Source organism: Pleurodeles waltl, chromosome 10 (assembly GCF_031143425.1).
Source record: "Pleurodeles waltl isolate 20211129_DDA chromosome 10, aPleWal1.hap1.20221129, whole genome shotgun sequence".
Taxonomy (NCBI): domain Eukaryota; kingdom Metazoa; phylum Chordata; class Amphibia; order Caudata; family Salamandridae; genus Pleurodeles; species Pleurodeles waltl.
The window spans coordinates 1,010,341,100-1,010,363,307 of record NC_090449.1 but is presented as its reverse complement, the minus strand read 5'-3'; the positions used below and the strand labels follow the sequence as shown (position 1 = coordinate 1,010,363,307).

General features: G+C 43.9%; 1 protein-coding gene across 1 annotated transcript in view; it reads right to left on the bottom strand.

Annotated features, from left to right (window-relative positions):
• The window catches only part of BFSP2 (beaded filament structural protein 2), an 86,638-nt gene extending 85,028 nt beyond the window's left edge, over window positions 1–1,610 (bottom strand). The window contains exon 1 of the mRNA XM_069211904.1: window positions 1,051–1,610. Within this exon, the coding sequence (XP_069068005.1) occupies window positions 1,051–1,503 (453 nt within the window). The 5' untranslated portion in view covers window positions 1,504–1,610. The remainder of the gene's footprint in view (window positions 1–1,050) is intronic.
• Between the last annotated feature and the right edge of the window lie 20,598 nt (window positions 1,611–22,208).

The window sequence follows — 22,208 nt, the reverse complement described above, 5'->3', positions numbered from 1 at the left end:
CCTGCTGTTGTCATCACAAGATGGCATTCCATGATTATGACATCACTGCCAAAAAGCAGGTTGTCAGTAGACCGCTCTTACCATCACAGCAGAGGTTTCCCTGACTATGACATCACAGACAGTTGATGGGGTGTCAGAAGACCAGCTTTTGACAACAAAGGGCAGTGTACCTGTCTATGGCATAACAAGAGCAAGTGGATTGTCTACAGACCAGCTGTATGAGGTTGAAAAACATATATTTTATAAATGTTGAAAATACCCATAGGTCTAGTCACTGCGAAAACAATGTCTTAAAAGCAAACCGAGTGCCCAAGTGCACAGAAGATTTGGGACACTCTTACCATATCTCTTCCACCTTCACCTCACCAGCATTCCCCTAATGATATGCACATTCTCGAGTCATCTACACAACTTTTAACAGTTCAGGATTGTCATAAGGATGGGACGTAGGACTTTGGTGGTGAGTGGACTCAGACCCAGTGTTCATGGCAAACATGGCCAGTCATCAATGATCTTGTCAAAATACTCTGTAGGCACAAACCTCAGTCAAAAGAAGTACCTTTAAATCCAGAGTTGGCTTCTAATGCCTGCATGTAGTTGTCATTGTGTTTTACAATACTGACTAATTGTGCATTTTTTACCTGCAAGATTCAACAAGAAAGGATAATTCCCCAATACAAAAGATAGATAACATGGTTGTCAACATCAACAGCCCCCTTTTCACCTACAATAGTCCACAATATGCAACCTTTAACACTTGATTGTGTTATGACTCAAGTAGACTATTACATCCACATCCTTACTGTGGCTTCCAGCTACTGATCTGTGAATGTATTCCTATGCCAGTTTTTGGCATGCGAGGGTGGCTAGTAAACAAATAGTCCATTTCTGCTATAAAGAAAGATGAAGCTGATAAATGACCTGGACAGAAATTCTGAGCCTGCAGCAGGACTTTTTTGTATCTCCCAAATTTTACATCACATGACAGCACTGACAGGGTCTTAACTATAACCTTTATGCATTGCTTGGCTGAAAGACATGGTTACTTACTTGATGGTATAAGCCTTCCCAATTCTCTCTCAAGGACCCCCAGTTGCCGACACTTGACGACTTCTTGTCCAGGTAGACGCGTATGTGTTTCCCCAACTCCCGGTTCACCTCTTCCAGCGCTCTCACCTTCTCGATGTACTCTACCAGGCACCCATTGAGGCTCTCGAAGGTCGCTCCTCTCCCTTTCTCCAGGCTCTGGCCTAAGGGGACCACCGGGCCGGTGCTACGTAGACCCTGCAAGAAGACACTGCTGATACCAAGGGCCCGGCGGGACACGCGGGTCCCTAAACTGCTAATACCCCCAGCGGGAACACTCCCAACATAAACACCTGGGGGCCTGGAGGTACTTGTGGCATTGCCAAGGCTGACCCTACGGTTGGTTGCCCCAGAGCTATCTGTTGAAACTGAGGGCTGTTGCCCGAAGAATGAAGACCTACGCCGGGGTAAAGGCATCACGAAGCCTGGCTCAACCTCACTGAGCTGGTTGACTCTCCACCCGTTAGCAATGCTCTGCTCCCAATCACACCATAGCTGAGATAAAGATGGCTAGATACTGTGTTTTTGTCACTTTACGCTTTGTTTGGTCATCAGCGTTTCTAGAATGATGCCCAGGGACGCCAGTGATTATTGCTGGGGGTTTCACTGTATTGTGTGGTACTTTTTCCTGTCTCAGCAGATTCCTGTTTCAGGAATAATCCGTCTGCTGCATGCCCGTCACGTGGCGCTGGCCGTCTGCCTCGCTGTCCAATGGAGACAAAGGACCCTTTGACATCACATGACATCACATTCAGCTCCAGTGAAGTGTTCAAAGAATGCGGTGTATCAGTTATTCGGAATGTAGCAATGATGGACCTGAAATGTGTAGACTTTCGAGATAGTGATGAACTACAGTGCATCAGCTGGCAGAAAGTACATTTCTTGACAGTTTAGAGCTCAACAGAGGTGTCTGTTTTCGTGGCTTTAAGGACAGTCGGGGCCAATTATGTAACAACAAAAGCAACACATGTTTTTTTAAAAAAAGGCATTCTTTTGAAAGTTTTGTTGTGACGCTTACATAAAATTCCTTACTTTTTGGTTTGATCGGGGGATAAGGGGTCGTAGAATGGTGCTAGTCTAAGGCACCGGAAATGACGTACCCAGTGTGCCCACGGACCAGAGATAATCTTTCTGAGCCTCTGAACTCACAAAGTAGGCTTGTGGACGGGTACAGAGCTGTGATGTCTCAGTTCTTGGACTCTCTGCTGAGACTGTCGATGGGTCCAACAGCTTGACACTAGTTAGGATACCTTAGGACTCCATATCACCAGGACAAAACTTTTCTCGCTCTGAACTTTCCTTTTATTAATGAATGTTTTCATGTTTGATATACGAGAGGTCCAGGCACAGGACATGAAACAAGGTGCCTGGCTTACAAAATATTGCTGCTAGCATGTATTATTTCTGTGATGCTCTTTGCTTCTTTTGGAACTGCAGTAGCAAACCAGGAGTACTTCAAGCGCAAGTCAGAGTCAAATCTTTCTAAATCGGCCCCTAAGAGTCTTCAAGACACATAATAGTATGTTACACTTAGACAACGGGGATTTTATGGAAGAAACCCTTCAATCAATCGTGTACTTGGAAAGAAAGCAGCAAATTATTGTAAGGAATTATATTAAATCAAAAGTGAAATGTATGACATTTAAAGGGGCGACTCAGAGTACTGCAAGGAAATTATTTTGTCTGTGACATCATGGTGAACACACAACTGGACCCAGTCAGTCACAGGCTAGAATTTTCAGAGCCTAATTTCTGGGGACGATAACTGCCCATGCCCATGAGCGGAGGTCAGAGAGGGAGAGAAATGGCTCACTTGTGGTGGGCAGTTTTGTCATTCTGCACTCCCACGTAAGCCCCAGATCTGACAAAGCAGGCTGAGGGTGTGGCAAATGCTCCCACACCCAGTTTGTGATGGACTGTCAACCAGCGCCTTTGGCCTCTCTGCCCACTTGTTGGCCTAGGTGATTGACTGTCTTCGAAGTTTCATAAGTGCTTAATTTGTAAAAAAAAAAAAAACAACAGACAGGGATCTGCTCAGGATACCAGCAGCTTGCAACACCCATAGCTCCCACCAATGACAGTACCAACGCAACTACTAACCACCACACTGCTAAAAGTGCGACAATTCAGGCTATCCCAGGTCCCCGAAGCTATAAGAATGGCTTGGGCGACAGTCAATACTTATTTTTAATGTACTTTGAATTAATAAACAACTGTTGTTGTGCTCATCTCTAAATTAAACAGACAGAACCACCATGCGGTAGACAACACAAGCCCTGGTGAGGACAAATAAGTGCTGGTGCTGATCTCCGTAAACCACCAGCTTAAATTAAGCACTGGATTTCACAGGACCTGGTGTGTGTCTGTCTTGGTTGCATGGAATACTGTGTTATGCTATGATTTTTGGACTGTTTGATGCTCGGTTGCTGGACCTGCAAGGCTCTTGTTGTTGGTACTGCATGGTGCATGTTAGAATGTTTGTGGGACTCTTGCCATGGACCTTTGCCCTCAAGGTCATCTGGAAGCCTGGTGTGGTTGCCTTTTCTTCTCTGGTTGCGCTTGGACCGCTTATGGTCTGCTTTAAATGGGCTGTAATTGTTTTGCCTGTATAAGTTACGTCAATGTTTGGGCTGGTACTCCCGGACATTGGGGCAGCTTCCAGACAAGGTCAGCCCCCATGTTGGCCCCTTGGTAGCAGGGGGTGGTCTCTGCCCTGCATAGATAATTTCTGATGTTCTCAAAGGGCTCGGTTCACACATAAGCACTAAGGCCCATATTTATACTTTTTGAGTGCTGCATTTGTGTCATGATTTGATGCAAAAGTGGCACAAACTTTCAAAATACAATTGTATTTTGTAAGTTTGCGCTGCCTTTGCGTAAAAAAATGACGCAAATGAGGCGCTAAAAAGTATAAATATAGGTCTAAGATGGCTAGGTGTGTGTCATGAACCAAGCCCACTGTGAACACTGCAGGTGTGTTGATTATACATGTATTGGAGGACCGCCCTTGCTTCAGTGCAGGGCTGACCTTCAGAATCCAGCAGGAAACTGGTCCAGCTTGTTCGGCTGATGCGTCAAGACCAGTCCACCACAGTGCTAATTTGCATGTCTGGCCCAGGGGTTGCAGGACAGCTAGTCACATGAATACAGTCTGTGCATGTGAGTAGCTGTGTAGCAGAGGAGCATGTCACGTGGTTGCTGGGACCACCTCCTTGCAATGTGGATTGTCTGTAGGGCATGTGAAGACTTCATTGGTGAAAGGTAGCCAGGCATGATGGACACCTTAAGCTTGCTGCTGCAGGAGCCTCTGCAGGGTGCATGGAGTCTGGGTGCTCTGTAGGCATGCGAGGACATGTAGAAAAGTACCCTCTTTCTTGGCCAAGTTACCCCCATGTTCTGTCTGTTGTCAGTGTGTTTGACTGTGTTCACTGGGATCTTGCTAACCAGGACCCCAGTGATTATGCTCTCTCTCTCTAGATTTGGTTACCTGAACCACATACACCCCACATTTGGCATACTGTAGCTCCCCATGTAAGCCCCTAGTATATGGTACCCAGGTACCCAGGGCATTGGGGTATCAGGGGATCCCCATGGGCTGCAGCATGTGTTATGCCACCCATAGGGAGCCCATGTAAAATGTCCCCGCAGGCCTGCCATTGCAGCCTGCATGAAAAGGTGCATGCACCTTTTCATGACAGGTCATTGCACCAGGTCACTGTAAGTTACCCTTACGGTAGGCCTTCCTAGCCCAGAGGGCAGGGTACAAGTACCTGTGTGTGAGGGCACCCCTGCACTAGCAGAGGTGCCCCCATGAACTCCAGTTCCATTTTCCTGGACTTATTGAGTGCGGGTTCGCCATTTTATGCGTGTACTGGACATAGGTCACTACCTATGTCCAGCTACATAATGGTAACTCTGAACCTAGGCATGTTTGGTATCAAACATGTCGGAATCATACCCCAATACTGTTGCCAGTATTGGAAGTATGATTCTATGTACTCTGGGGGCTCCTTAGAGGACCCCTAGCATTGCTCCTAAGAGCCGTCTGGGGTTTTCCAGACAGCCCAAGCTGCTGCCACCCCTCAGACACGTTTCTGCCCTCCTGCTGCTTGACCAGCTCAGGTCCAGGAAGGTAGAACAAAGTATTTCCTTTGGGAATAGGTGTTACATGGCTTAAGAGGGGTAGCCTCCCCAAGCCACTGGTATGCTTTGAAGGGCACATTTGGTGCCCTCTGTGCATAAACCAGTCTACATCGGTTCAGGAACCTCCAGTCCCTGCTCTGGCGTGAAAATGGACAATGGAAAGGGGAGTGACCACACAAGGGGTGGTGCCCAGAGCTCCTCCAGAGGGTCCCTTGATGCTGCCATCTTGAATCCAAGGTGGGCAGAGGCCTCTGGGAGCATCTGAGTGGCCAGGTCAGGCAGGTGACGTCAGAGCCCCCTCCTGATAGGTGGTCACTTGACTAGGTGACCAATCCCCCTTTCAGGGCAATTTAGGGTCACCCTCTGGGTTGGGACCTCTACTTTGACTTCTAGCCACTGGATCCGCGACTGAACCCTCCAGGAACCGACATGACAAAGAATCTGCTTGTACCATTGTTTCCACGGCTCCTTCCAGCTTCTGCAACATTTCCCTGGCTGTGCATCCTCTGAGGACAGCAAGTCTTCAGTCTGCATGAGAAGGAAGAAGGAATCTCTTTTTGAGTGAAGGAGTCACTCCCCTGCATCCGCAGGCACCAACTGCAACAATGACTGGCTGCATGGATATCCTCTTATCCTGAGCTGCGTGTATCCTGCATCAGTGGTCTGGAGCGGTCCCCTAGGTCCTTTCTACTAGTTATCCAACTTTGGTGGAGGTAAGTCTTTGCCTTCCCACACAGGACAGTACCACATGCACAGCATCTCTTGCAGCTACCAAGGCTTGTTGGCATCTCCTCCAAGGGATCTACAGGCTCTGTGTAGCCCCAGCACTCCTTCCTGCAATGCACACCCCTCTGTGTGCTTCTCCTGCGGCATGGGACCCTTCTCCAGTTGTGCTTTGTGGGCTCCTCTGCGACTCCTGGTTCCTCTTCCAGTGTGGGGGCTGCTTTTTCTTCTGTGTACTCTCTATCTTGCTAAGGGTCCCCCTCAGGACTCCCCATGGGTTGAGTCCTCCTGCACCTTGCTGGTCCCCGGAAGCTCCACTTTTGCTTCATCGCGACTTCTAACTTTGCCAACGTTTGTTGGTAGTTTTTCCATACCACTAACCAACTGCAATCTTCCTCCCGGCGTGGGACATCGACTGCATCCTTCAGGAACTCTTCTCCGGCTCCAGGACTGCATTGCTGACTGTCTTCGTTCCACAGTAGACCTAGACCAATTCCTGCAACCACAGTCGGGTGGGTAGTGGCTCCTGCCCACACCGGACACTTCTGTGTCTTCTGGACTGGTCCCCTTCTTCCACAGGTCTTCCTCTTCAGGAAACTACCACTGGTTTCTTGCAGTCTTCTCTGGGTGTTGCAATATCTTCTTTTTCATCCTTTTGGGTGGTTTGAGGAAAATCCAGTAATTTACTAATTTCTTCCTGGTTGCTGGGGGACACTGTGGTACTTACCTTTAGGGGTTTCTTGTTTCCACAGCTCCCCTCTACACACTCCACTTACCTAGGTGGGGGTCCTTCATTCGCATTCAATTTTGTTTACTATATGGTTTGGGCTCCCCTCAGGGTCACTATTGCCTATTGCTATTGGACTGTTTTCTATTGCTTTTTATGTCTACTTCTGAACACTCGTGTACATATCTAGAGTGTTACTTACCTCCTATTGGAGGGTTGCCTTTCTAGTACTTTTTGGTAAGTGTGTCACTAAAATAAAGTACCTTTATTTTTGTAACACTGAGTGTTTTCTTTCATGTGTGTAAGTGCTGTGTAACTACAGTGGTATTGCATGAACTTTGCATGTCTCCTAGATAAGCCTTGGCTGCTCATCCACAGCTACCTCTAGAGATCCTGGCTTCTAGACACTGCCTACACTACACGAATAGGGGATATCTGGACCTGGTATAAGGTGTAAGTACCTTAGGTACCCACCCCACAACGGGCCATCTTCCTACAGGGCGGATGAAGAAAAAAGGGCCAGCTCCCTAACTCTACAGCACAGTTACACATAAAAGACATAACAGGAGAGGAGGGAAACATCGGGCTACTGACCGGCACAGATAGCAGGCCTTTGAGGTGCATGGATTCATCATCAGCTCATCACCAGTGTGAAATCCAGGCCATAGCACATGAATGGGCATGCAGCAGATGGCTGACCTTTGTGGTTTATGGATTCTTCTCCTGCTCATCACTAGTGTGAAATATAGGCCATAGCAGATGAATGGACATTCAGCAGATAGCAGGCCTTTGTGGTGCATGGAATAATCTCCTGCTCATCACCAGTGTGAAATTTAGGCCATAGCAGATGAATGAACATTCAGCAGATAGCAGGCATTTGTGGTGCATGGATTCATCTCCTGCTCAGCACTAGTGTGAAATCTAGGCCATAGCCTATGAATGGACATTCAGCAGATGGTAGGCCTTTGTGGTTTATGGATTCATCCCCTGCTCATCACTAGTGTGAAATATAAGCCATAGCTCATGAATGGACATTCAGGAGATGGCAGGCCTTTGTGGTGCATGGATTCATCTCCTGCTCATCACTAGTGTGAAATCTAGGCCATAACTCATGAATGGACATTCAGCAGATGGTAAGCCTTTGTGGTGCATGAATTCATCTTGTGCTCATCAATAGTGTGAAATCTAGGGCATGGCACATGAATGGCCATGCAGCAGATGGCTGACCTTTGTGGGGCATGAATTCATCATCTGCTCATCACCAGTGTGAAACCTATGGCGTAGCACGTGGATTGACATGCAGCAGATGGCAGGCCTTTGTGGTGAATAGATGCATCTCCAGCTCATCACCAGTGTGAAATCTAGGGCATAGCACATGAATGGACATGCAGCAAATGACAGGCCTTTGTGGTGCATGGATTCATCATCAGCTCATCACTAGTGTGAAATCGAGGCCACAGCACTTGAATGGACATGCAGTAGATTGAAGGCTTTGCAGTGCACAGATTCAGCTCTCTCATCACCAGTGTGAAATTAGGTGAGATCAAATGAATGGACATGTGATATGTAATAGGCCTTTGTGGTCATGGATACATCATCAGCTCATCACCAGTGTGAAATCTGAGCCATAGCACCTGAATGGACATCCAGCAAATAGAAGGCTTTATGGTTCATAGACTAATCTCTCCCTCATCACTAGTGTGAAATCTAGGTGATAGCACATGTATGGACAAGTGATATGTGACAGGCCTTTGTGGCGCACAGATTAATCTCTCTCCCATCACTAGGTTGAAATATAGGCCATAGCACATGAATGGACATGCAGACAAACTCTTACTATGTTATGATCATCTGGAGGGGCTCACTATGGTCTATACTCTCCTTTACTATACTCTGAGGGCCATATTTACAAGCGGCCTGCGACGCCGGTTCGTCACTTTTTGTGGCACACCACAACTGCAGGGGGCTGACCCATATCTACAAGGCCATGCAAAGCCAGTTTGCGTGGCTTTACATGGCCTTGTAGATATGGAGTAATGCAACACAGCACAAGTCACTGCGTTACCTTACTTTGCGTCAAGGAGGTGTTTCCAAGAGTGTTGCATGGATGTTCCCGCGCAACATTCATGGATTTTGACGCATTCTCAGATTTACAAGGTTTGTCCAAAAAAATAATACAGCAAAAATCTAGGCCACCACAGGGGTAGTGTAAGAGTGACTCAGCAGGGAGAAATATCGTTAGTTCTCTTTGTTTTTATCTCCTCATGTGTGTGCTGCATTCTGCAGCACACAAAGAAAGAGGAAATCACCTCCATTGATTGTTTTTATGCAGGAAGGTGTCCCTTCCTGCTAAAAGACAATCACCCCTACAACACAGGCAGCAGGCGCATGGCAGCACTTTCTGCGTCAGCGCAGAAGGAAAGGCTAGAAATGCGCCATATCTTGTATATATGCATCATTTCTGCCCTTTCGCAGTGATGCAGGGCAGTGCAGCAAAGCACTTTCTGCGTCGCCCTGTGCCACAGGCCCTTTTAAATATGGCCCTAAGGGACTTTCAAGTCAGAAACCAGGCTTATACACAGCAACAACTAGGGACTGATTTAGATATTGTCGGACAAGTTACTCCGTCACTACAGTGACATATATCCCTTCCACCAAAATCGAAATCCCATAGAATATAATGGGATTTACATTTCAGTTAATGGGATATCCGTTACCGTTGTGACGGAATAACGCGCCCGCCAAAATCTAAATCAGTGCCTCAGTGCTTCAATCCTAGCGAAAGGCTTTTACTTATGTTGCAGGGAACTCATTAGGTGTTGTGAATTTGAGACCCGACAGATAATGATAATCCCAATTGAACAAATGGGGTTTAGAGATGGCCACTAACAATAAACCATTGCCTTTTTTTTATTGTCGATCATGTGAGTCAGTCGAGGTTAATGCTTTATTATTATGATACATGGGATCTGTAATTCCTGTACAAACACAAGTATCTAATTTCTTTATAATCTGTGACTTGTGATGCACCCAGTCGCCGATCATAAAGAAAAGACGTCAGAACTCGACTATTATAAGTTATTACAGTGGATTTCTGATGTCACAATGCCTGCTGCCAGAGCCAGCAGCCAAGGTGAAAGGCAGGTCAGATCACAGAGCATATTTGAAATATCTTTTTAAAGCACCAAAAACAGAATGTTGCTTTCTTTCGCTCTATTTCTTAGCTTACAATGACAAGCAGAGAGAACATGTTTATTTTTCACACTCCTTAGTTTGAGAAAAGCTAGAATGTTTCTGCATGTTTCTACGCATTCTGTGATAGTGCAGCTTTTGACCTATACTGAACTTTTGTCTATTATCTATTTGCAAAAAATAACAAATATGTTTTTTATGTGTTTAATTTTGCGCTAGAGTTTTTACTTTTATTCTTGATGTTTCAACATGATCAATCTTTCATATAAAAGTGGTACGCACTCTGGGGCATATTTACTGGGAATTGGAGTAGGGCAGCAGCGCAAGTCTTTCTGCTGTGCTGCCCTACGCCAATTCGAAAGGGGAGAAATGCACCATATTTACAAGATATAGTACATTTCTGTCCCTTTCCTCTGTGCTGGTGCACAAACCGCTGCCTAGCACCAACGCAGGCACCCTTGCACCATTGTTGAAGGGTGTCTGCGTAGTTGGCACGATTGTTTTTGTGCAGGAAGGGGTACCTTACTGCACAAAACAATCCAGAGAGGCATTTTCCTCTTTCTATGTGTGCTGCAGTTTGCAGCACACAGAAAGAGGAAACAACAAAGAGAAATTAAGGTATTTCGCCTGCTTGCCCTAGGGGTGCGTACAGTTGTGACGTATCCCCAGGAATACATGGTAAGGATATTGCAAGTCATCTCAGAGTTCCATAACCTTAGAAAGGAACTCAGCCTTCAGGACCCATTCCTCTATTTGGGATAGAATTCCTGGGTGACTTGCAATATCCTTATATTGTATGGCAGGCGGTACGTTAATCCCTTGTATAATATTCCTTTGTGGACTTCCGTACAGCTTTTGATCCTGTGGATAGAGAGAGGTTTTGGTATAAACTGCAGCAATGGGATATTCAAGGTGGAATGCTCTCCATCTTGAAAGTGATGCATCCAGGAAAATGGGTCTCTGTAGAAGTCAACTTTCTAGATGGGTTATCTAGTCAGGTGGTGGCATCTAGTAGCCACAAACAAGGCTGGGTATTGGCCTGCTGCTGTTTGGGCTTTACCTTGCCATTCTCCCTAATACCCTGCAATTAACTATTTTTTATTTACCTAAAATTTTTGGATCCTATATACTCTTCCTTCCTTATGCGGACAATTGAGTTTTGCTTGATTTGACATCCATTAGGTACAATGAAAATGGAATGCCCTTGGCGAGTACTGTACTCTATCTTGGAACATTGCAGGGGCCAGCAAAATCATGCAAGACCCAAATTTGGAAGCCTACTTGAACGACTTCAAAATCATCTGCCTACAGGAATCTTGGAAAGTATCCGAAAACCTGTTAGCCGGATTTGAAGAATTTTTAAGCCCGGCAGCCAGACCTAAACCCAAAAGGGTACCCAAAAAGCGATCTTTCAATCTACATAACTGTATGCAAATCTTTCAATGCTAAGATCATAGACCTGAAGTCAGCTCACATGTTAGCTATCATTATCAAAAACTGGATGTTGGAACAAATACCCATGTCCATCTTAATAATAAATATTTACATCAACCCTAACATGGCGCGTAACCAGCACCTGCTAGACACAACCAAAAAAGAGTTACTATCTCTAAAACGGCATTCGGAAATGCCCTCTGGATCATCACAGGTGATTTCAACCTTAACATGGCCAATCATGGCAAAAGGAGCTCCAGAGAAGGTGCCCTGGACCAGTGTCTGGGCATTCCACGACAAGAATGGCCTTTTAAGGATAAGGACAAATGTGATCACTCCCGGTCAGACTCCTAGAGGCACTAGGACTAAGGGCCCTAAATGGCAGATTCCCTAACAACATCCCTATAAACTCGAGCCACACCGCCTAGAAGTCCGCTTCTAACCTAGACTACACTTTTGTCTCAACGGACATCTTCAAGTACTTCCAAGACTTCAGCATAGAGATGAGATGCGAAAGTGACCATCACCCACAAACAATGAAAATAGCGAACAATAACGTTCTTGCTGCTCCACTACATGGGATAGTCAAACAAGACCCAGGAAGTCACCTTGATCACATAAGATGGTCCAACAAGTGCATGGAGGAATATGAAGTATGGAAAGCCAACTTAACGCCGGATCAAACGGAACAGGTGGACACAATTTCAAAATGGGAGGCCACATTAACATCATTAAGGAACCCGCTAGAGACATAAAAACCATTCAAGCCCGGCCCACTACTGAGCAGAAAAGGTTGGTTCACGCAGACATCAAAGCAACAAAGACAACAGCTTAACAAAATCGTCAGATTCCTAAAGAACCAACCACCAGGTAACAGCTACCAGAGCACCTTCCATGAACTAAGAAAGGAATACAAGAAGGCAATATGGGAAGCAAAGCAGGCTCACATAGATGATCAGGAATGGATCAGAATTGTGGAAGTCACTAAAGAAAAGAACAGTCGATCGCTGTGGTTTATTGTCAATCAGCTGGAGCGCAGGATAACCGGGATCCAAAACAACACGGTTCCAGAGAGAAAGAGGATTGAACACATCTCCAACTTCTAAGGCAGCCCTAACGCAGAGAAGCCATCGCCCACCGCAAGCAAGTGAGGCAAAGCCATTATTATTCGAAATACAAAACGTCAAAGAACTACTATGACGCTGCAGACAGAGTCGGGCTTCTGGGCCAAATGGTCTCCCAGCAGGAATACTAAAACACAACCCTGCCCTTTGAAGAGGTTGCAGAGCAGGCAAGTCCAATGTCAGCAGCATGGAAAACAAAATTCCGGATTCCTGGAAAGGGACAATTTTCCACCCAATCTACAAGAAGGGCCCCTACGGAAACCCAGACAGCTACCGACTAATATCACTGCTTGACATCGACGCAAAAATATTTGCGGGTCTCCTGCTCGAGGATCCCAAAGAATGGGCTAGCAAATTCAATCTAACACTTCTGAATCAAACCGGCTTCCGGCCCTCGGCAAGCACCTCTGACAACCTGATAACGCTAGCCATGCTAGCTGAAAAATATACAAATAAAAAAAGGGCCCTTTACACATGCTTCATGGACTTGTCCAAAGCCTTTGATTCAGTGGACCGGAACAAGCTGTGGAGGAAACTAGCAAACCTTAAAATCCCACCAGAGCTGCTAAAAGGAATACAGCTTCTGTACTCAGAAAATTGGGCAAGGGTGAAAGTTGGAAATAATGGAAGAGTGTCGGCCAGAATTCAGACAGACAGAGGTGATAAGCAGGGCTGTGTTCTGGCTCCAATGCTTTTCAACCTTTACCTGGCAGATCTGTGCACACAACTAAACACCAGCAGCTCCCATCCCCCCAAACTGAGTAACCGCCCCCTAACAGCATTACTATATGCAGATGACATTATCTTACTGAATCTCTCAGGTACAGGACTCCAAAAAGTGCTAAACACCTTTAATCAATATTGCACGACTAATGAGCTGGTGGTAAACACGGAGAAAATCAAGGTAATCATCTTTGGAAAACGGATAATTAAGAAAAATAAATAGTTCTGTGGGAATCAATCTGTGGAAAGAAGCAGAAGCTATAAATAACTTGGCGTTTGGCTACAGGAGCGCTGATCGCATCACCTGCACCTAAACACCCTGAAAGTGAGGTTGGCTCTACTTGCATCAGTCCTAGCCCTGGCCTCAAAACTACAAACCCCAATCTGGTCTCCACTCCTTACAGTGATAAAAGCAAAATTCCTGCCAGCCTTAACATACGGTTTGGAAATATATCCAAGCAAACTGAACGACTTCATGAACATTGCACAAAGCAAGGTCTTTCGCCTTCTCTTCCGCCTTCCACACAGGTCCTAGCCAGCTCAGATTAGGCTGGAATTCGGATTACAAGATGAAACATTAGTACAAGACGGGGCATTGCTCAAATATGCATCCATGCTAAGACAGGCCCAACCAAACACACTTGAGGCACTGATTTGGGAGGAAATCATCACAAACGAGGCGGAAGTCCCAAATCCATGGCTAAAGAGATTCACTTTCGCCGTAAAGCATCTGCAAGCAGAGGAGCTATGGCAAAAGTCTTTACCCCATAAAAATTTCAAGCAACTTCTAAAAAAATAAATCAAGATGCTCTCCTGGAGCAAGGACAAAGATAAGTTCAGAAAACGATCACACTCTTGGATGACAATTAACACATATAAGGCTCCAAAGGCACAACCTTACATGGCAGAAATATTAAAAACGTCACTAAAAATAAAGGTGCTACATGCCAGACTTGGACTACTACCTGCATTTTAGGCCGAACCAAAATGGCTTAGACCCACAAATAACAGACGATGCAGACTTTGCACACATCACTGGGAAGACTTCATACACATCCTCTGTATTTGCCTTTCTCTACTACCATGGAGAAAGCTGTATCTGAAAAACATTTTCATCGCCAATGGTATCAGAACATGCCGGCAGGCTATCCTGTTTAGTCTGAAAGGACTGACTCCGCAACACATGGCCTGTTTTGCTAAATTTATTTTAAAAACAGAACGTTTCTTAAAACATGCCACAAAAAACCAAGATGAGAATACAAGCCCTCAACTGGCATAGGAAATTAACACTGTCAGCTCCAGGCTTATGAGTAATGGCCGCAGCATTCTCATCAACGGCCCTCAGCATATTCCACCTGTGGACTGAACTATTTATATTTTATCAGTTAAAAAAAAACAAAAAACTGTTTTCTGTTGTTTTTTCACCTAGATTCACTTTGAGAAAAGTCTAATTTAACAGTCAGTAACTCAGTCTTCCAATAAGTAAGACTATACATCTCAAGACGATTAACTCGTGAACAGGGCTTAACTGGATTAAAAACCACAAAGAAGGCAAGAATGTATTCATTGTTTTATGGTGTTTTTAACGTCTCCTCTTGTACAGTTGCAATGATTTTAAGTAATTATGCAATAAAGCATAAAACTCAAAAAACTGTACTCTAAACCATCTTGCCACAAATATTGAGAAAACAAAGATATATCAGAACCTAAAGATACATAAACTAATTTGGTAATCAAATAGCACTATCTTTGAATGTGTCTAGGCGTATAAATATTTGGGCTTAACATTTAAATCCAATTAAAAGAAAAGAAATATGTCTATCCTTTGAGATGCAAGCTCTGTCCTCGATTGTCGGTTGAGGAACTTTGACCGTGTGCACAGTGGTAAATCTGTAACTCCCTTCTCAGACATTTTGCAGAGAAAATGACGTCACTAGTATTTTATGGTGCTGACATACTCACCTTGGATAGAAGATCCTTATGGGACCTGTTGGAAAGCTTTTAATGCTCCCCGGGGTCTATAATTCAAGAAATGTACAGGGAAGGGAATAACACATTTTTGTTAACTGTAGGGATATAAAACGGTCTCTTAAATTGAAGTTGTCTCCCTAGAAGAAAATATCTCTCATGTTGGCATGATCTGAATCACAGCGAAATACACTGATGGAAATGCTCTTGTCTTCAGGATTCAAACTATAAAACTCTTCAACAACTAATTAGGTCTATTTCTGGTTGGTCTCCTTTCCACAGCTGCAATATTTCTAGGACCTTAGCAAGCACAGTGTTTCTGGTGACAGATAGTTTATATATTTTTAGCAAGCACTTGATTTATTTAATTTACGAATTTTTAATGGTTCCAAAACATTTTTCTTTCTAGATGAATTACCCTCTAGAAAAGTAAGTTAGGATCGGTGTTTGGTCTTTCAGCGTAAGAACAAATTATGTAATGTGAATAATGTAAATGGTAGAAATTGTTTTTAGATATGTATATGAAATTTGATTTGATGCAATAACGGATTGTCTATTTATTGTTTTATTATATCATCAATTGTTGTATTGTAAGGTCAGTTAAAGCAATATGTTTAATAGATTTTGGAAAATTAGGTAATACCCCCAGTTTTATTATCTCGATCCACCCTGCCTTTGCCAATGGTAGTATGATCCAGCTACTACTACCTGAGGCCTCAACTTGTCCACTGGGCCATAGTTATCTCGGATCAAGCCTTGTACATCACTTTGGATCTTTGTCCCCAGATATATCATGGAGAAGGGGCACCATTTCAAGGGGCATTCTGTATCAAGCCTGGCAGTGTTTAGAGTAAGAGAGAACAGCTCTCTTTTGTTCTAATTAATTGAGAGCCCTGAATACATAGCAAAACTAATCATTTTCCTCATTATTGGGCAGGTTCTTACTGGAGTTTTTGATGCTAGTTATATGTTATCAGTTTTGAGTGATAGTAACATCTTCCTGGAGGAAACAAAATCCCTTGGTGGTAATGACTGCCTCACCTTATAAGCCAAAGGCAGTAGTGCCAGTGTGAATCAGAATGGGGGTAAGCGTACCTTTGCCGTTTGTCCCTACTGATCAAGAAGTATGCTGAGAGAATACTATTCACCTGCAATCTGCTCTTCGGGCCTGTATAAAACAACTGCACCAGACTATTGGTGTAGCTTCCCAGACCTGTCCTCTATAAAATTACTTGAAGGAAGGGCCACTCCACAGAGTCAAAGACCTTCTCAGCATCCAAGAAAGCCAAGACCACCTTGACCTCATAATGAATTTGCTGTATCATTGCGCAACATGTTTGCAGGTTTTGCCTATCCTGGTTATGAATCCTCAGTGTTTGGATAGTAACAGTTTATCCATGTAAGGGGACAGTCTGGTGGCAGAACTTTTGGCAAGTAACTTATTGTCCATATTAGGTAAAGACAGAGCACAGTAAGATTGCCACTTAGTGCAATCTTTGCTAGACTTGAGTACAGAAATAGGCCTATTTCAAGTGCTTCATTATAGACAGTTGACTGATGGGAATCCAGGATGTCTTTTGATAGAACTCAGTAGTGAGCCCACTGGTTCCAGGAGTCTTCCCTCCTAGAAAGCTTCTGATTGCTTTAATAATTTCACTGACACCGAGAGGGGCCTCGAAAGGCCCTCTACAGTCATCACCTACCCAGTCCAGAGCGACTTCATTCAGATAGGCTCATGTTTCATTGAGTTTGGGAGGGACCTTTGAGGTATTCATTTCAACATAATAAGATGCAACTACATCTAGTATCTCTTTCCTGGATGAGACCCTCACCCTCCCTTGAGTGTGTAAAACAATGATTGCTGGTGAGCGATAATGTGCTGTCCTAAGTAACTCTGCCAAGGTCTATCCGAGATGCTACCCTTCAGCATATTGGTGTGCCAGGACACATTTGCAGAGGAATTTCACCCCTTGCTCAGCCCAGTGTTTATGTTCTACGAGCAGCTTGTTTATCTTGCCTACTAGTGTGTGTGTGTGTGTGTTTGTGTGTGTTTGTGTGCGCGCGTTTATGTATTTGTCGCCTATTATCTTTTGGGACCCCATAGTGCTTAGCCATTGCCATCCCCCATATGTTAAGCTTAAATGCCTCCTGAACCATAGAATACAGAGCCTAGATTATGCTAAAAAAAATCTGTTATCTGAATCCGAAGATCCTTACTAAGTACTTGGCCATGGAAGCCTTGGAGGAAAACCTCCAGTCCACACAAAGTGGTGGTGTCCAGTGCTTAATTTATAAAAAACATAAGAGTCAGGGCCCTCATCATGTAACCGCAGCAGCTCGCACCACCCATAGCTCTCGCAAGTGACGGTGTCAACACAACTTCCAACCACCAGACAATTCTGCCTATTCCAGGCCGCAAAAGCTATAAGAATGGCCGGGCAGCAGCCAATAGTCATTTTTAATGTCTCTTGAATTAATAAACAACTGTTGTTGTGCACATCTCTAAATTAGACAGATGGTGCCACCATATGGTAGACTATACAAATCCCGGAGTTGTCAGTTAACTGCTGGTGCCGAGCACCGGAAACCACTACTCAAATTAAGCACTGATAGTGCCAGAGTTAATTCTAGGCCCATTACCAATGGGGAATGATCTGAAAATGTATGTGGTAAATATTCAATGTTTGACACCCAGGCCCATATTTATACTTTTTTAGCACTGCATTTGTGCCGCTTTTTGGCGCAAAAACGGCGCAAACTTACAAAATACAATTGCATTTTGCAAGTTTGCGCCGCCTTTGCATAAAAAAATGATGCAAATGCAGTGCTAAAAAAGTATAAATATGGGCCCCAGTGTGTAATCTCAGAACTAATCAAACAATAGTCTAGCTTCATGTGACTGTCATAGACTGATAAATAAAATAAGAAGACCATCTTGGAGCCTCCTAAAGCTGCCATTTGTCTGAGAGTTGATGTACATCTAATATCCAAGAGATGGGCCTCACCGGTCTAGAATGACTTGCCAGATTCAGGCCTGTTCTCTCAAGCAAGCCATCAATAACTAACATAAACTAATCCCCAGTGGTGGTCCCAGTGGCATAACACAAGCCCCTGCAGCCCCTGTGGTGCCAGGGGACCCCCAACTCTCTAGGGGGCCCCAGACCTTCTAAGGGGGGCCCCATTCAGCCAAAGGCCAAAGAATATATGTGAGATATGGGAGACTTGGGGTTCTTCATCACATCATTTTGTGTTACACCACCGGGTGATTTGTTATTAGGGGGATATACATTTATAATTATACAATGGTGTCCACAGAGTAGTACGGACCCTGCAGGTAGTCTACCATCAGGATCAGAAAACACATATACCGATAAGAAGTGTTTTTCTGATTAAAATTAGATGATGCTCATAGGTGCTCACGATGTGGTCCACATACAGGGAGTTCAAATAAATCTGCAATGGGAGCACAGGAATTGAGTGATAGTGCAACTGAATATACAAGATGTTTACTCAGTAGATGGGTGAGTCTAGATAGGTTCCCTTTACTGTGTTGGACCCTGGTAATTTAATGGGTCAGGACTGTCAACATTTGAGAGAAGCAGCGAACCACAGACTGTCAAAAATGACACATGACACATGGATGCGTTAAGTGTAAACAAGCAAAATAGGTGTTAAAAAAGGTAAGTGCCCAAATTGGCTACTCACTATGGGCGATAATTAAGACTCAAACTGGGTAAAAATCTAAAAAATAATTTGCAGTGAAAATCGAATGCAATAGGTGAGACAAAACTAGAGTCCGTCAACAACACACTGTAGTTGGCACTTACATATAGATGACTTGATTGTACCAGATGAATCTAAAAATAAATGACTTAACATGAGTACCAATTAATCTAAAAAAGAGACAATTCAGTGAAGCAGCATCTGTAAGTTGCTGTAAACCATGCCTTTTATAACTTCAAAAAATGTGCATTTTGTAAGGTGGATCACCACAGGGATCACATCCGACATGGAATTGGTAAAGTAAAGATCCGCCTCAAGGCAGAGAGGCAGCATCTCTAACGATGCAGTGTGAGTGTCTGCAGTGGGAGGTAGCAACTTACACCTTGTGTCCTTCTTGGCACTTATCTTACTCTGGATTAAGACTGTTTTTCCAACCACCTGTTGCACCTAATGCTGTTTTCAGCTTCGCACTTGCAACTCACTACACAGGATGCCTTCCGAACAGACAACCCATCATCAATTTTCTTAGCCACTTGTCCAAACTTCTTGATCAGGCTTGAAATGTTCCAGTCCAGATGATGACCCACCATTCATGAAAGGGTAGAAATGCCATCAATGCTCCCAGATATCTTGACTCAAAAGTAACAAATCACATTTTAGAGCGCATATATAATAATAGACATTATTACCCTCATGTGCTACAAACTTTGAACAGGGTGACACCATGTGACTTTCATTTATACACTTTTGGGAAACCTTATTCATGTCACATCCACTGAGTGATTCCTTATTGCACTGAGTACCTTTCTGTATTTTTTTGCAGTAGCATCTTTTGAACACAGTAGAACTACATTGAAAAGAAGTGACATAACTGCAATGTAAATGACTTCTTGCCACATCTGTTCATATTGATTGTTCACATGGTTTACTAAGTATGCCTTCCTTAATGACTGCAATTATTATTTAGCTATCATTGATTGTCAGTATTAGTTACTAAGTATATCTAGTACCCATTATTACAATAACTTTTTGTAACATAAAAGATGCCTCGCTGAAACATTGTGGTATTGGTCACCCAAGAAGGCCAGTACCTGAAAATGGTTTACTTTGATATTCTTTATTTTTTAAAGTCTTTATTTTTGATATTTCAGTGGGCAACTCTTGGCTCTGGCCTACCTAGAGTTGTGTGGACCGCAATCACCATTGCTGCTGATATTTTGCCCCTACACCATGGGGCTGGTTTGTGTCATCAGTGATTCCTGCGGTCAGTCTCGCTGGTCAGCGATGATATCCACCTCCGACCATTCATCTTACAGGAAACCTTGAGGTGGGCGATGGAAACCAGGTATCATGTACACCTTTTACTGACGGCTGGCATAGGACCCTGTGGTTAGAGTGGCAGGGATCATGTCATATGTGGCCATCAGCCTGCAGGTAGAGGACTAGGTCTCAGGTCCCCTTTTTTACAAACATCACGCAAAACACCCTTTGGGAGACATTAGGACAGCTCACATAGGTGGGTTAGCTCCTCAGCGGAGTCTGAGAACCAAACTAGAACTCCATCTTGCAAGAGTATGGATAGGTCATTCTTGAAAATTGAAGCATCTTCTAGGCATTGAAGAAGCCTGCATCAGTCAGAGTTGCTAATGTGCCATTCCACGCTTGAGCCCTCTTTTCCTGGTATGAAAAAAGGTGACTTGGTCCAGAGTGTCAGTGAAGGCACTTGATTTCAGGGACCTTCCCTTGCATGCATCTCCTAAGCTAAGCTGAAGGTGTTTTTGCTCCATGTGCCAAGTGACCCGGCGTCTACTAAGGATGATGTGAGGTTCTCCATGAACAGTCTAGAACGTATGGCCTGGTCATGGCCTAATATTAGCCCATTAGTTCCAATGGTGGGGGCCAATGTCTATCTCAAACTATCTAGGGCATTTGACCTAAAAGAGACTAATATTGGCCAATTAGGTCTACTGGTGGGAACTGATATCTACTCATACTATTATGGACTAACATTGACCCATTAGACCAAATGGTGGGAATAGCTGTATCGATCTTCCAATTGTAAACTGTGGCTCCTTTTATACACAATGCAAGTCTTCATCAGTGTCAGTTGGATGTTACATCTTCTTTTCGGAGAACCACAGTACTGCATTTAAACGTTAACTTTGTGAAACATTTATAAATAATCTTTAAAGAGTTATAACTTGGGAACGGTTTGTCACAATTAGACGGGGTTTCACCTACATCCTTTATTGCTTGTTGTATTTCTCTTAGGTATGATTGGTCTTACGAATAAGTGCATTGACAATGTTTGATCATTGTTTACTGAGTCTGCATGTCAGACAAAGATACATTCACCCACTAGCTGTTTAGCTGCTGGTTTCTCAACCGCAAACCCTAATGATTCAGTTCAGGAAGCAGATCTGATTTCATAGACCTACAGTTCTGGCACAGCTGCTTATTGTTTTCTTGAATTTGAAGCAATCTGCTTGAGCTGCAGTCGACGAGGCAGACTGCAAGGTTGTCCGGTGCCACCATAAACAAGATGACTGATTAATTGAACTGGTCACCATCCCACGGATCCGCCAGACCACAGCTGGAGGAAGATCCTTCTCCTACCTTGCTGCAAAGACCTGGAACTCCCTGCCTCTGCACCTCAGGCTATCACCATTATTGACGCAATTCATGAAGGACATCAAGACCTGGCTCTTCGACTAAACCACAGATCTACCCCCCACCAGCTCCTTGAGACCCTTACAGGTGAGTGGTCGCGCTTTATAAAAACCATGATTGATTGATTGAATTGTGTGCAGGATTCTAGACTTCCACCACTCCAGGAAAACTTATCATGCATCATTTATGTGGACTACATTAATCAGGTATCACTAAGATCCACAAACTACATATCTAGCCTGGATTTATAAATATAGTTTGCATGTAGTTACACCATCCTTTGTAAAGAAGGGGAATACATGCCTATGATTATTGATAGGTGTGAGTGAAGTTGCAAAGTTTTTCTTCTGCATACTTTATGAACTCTTATTCAAAACTTTGCAAGTGTTGCAAAAATATGTGCACTTTAAACTCTGAGATTTGTTTTGGAGATATAGAGTTTGCATAAAACGATCTCTGTATACCTAAGGTTTAGTGCACAAATGGTCTTAAAAAGATAATATTAAAAAATTCCTATTTAAGCAAAGCTTTATGAAGTCTGAATGCAAAATTTAAATTTCACTCATCTCTAGTTAAAAAGTATGCTGTAAACAGTGAGTTTCATTCTGCGAGCAACCAGATTCTATCAAAGAAAGCTCAAAGACAGCACAATTACTGTGGAAGGAGAAATGCGCGGAAAATAATTCAGATTGTCG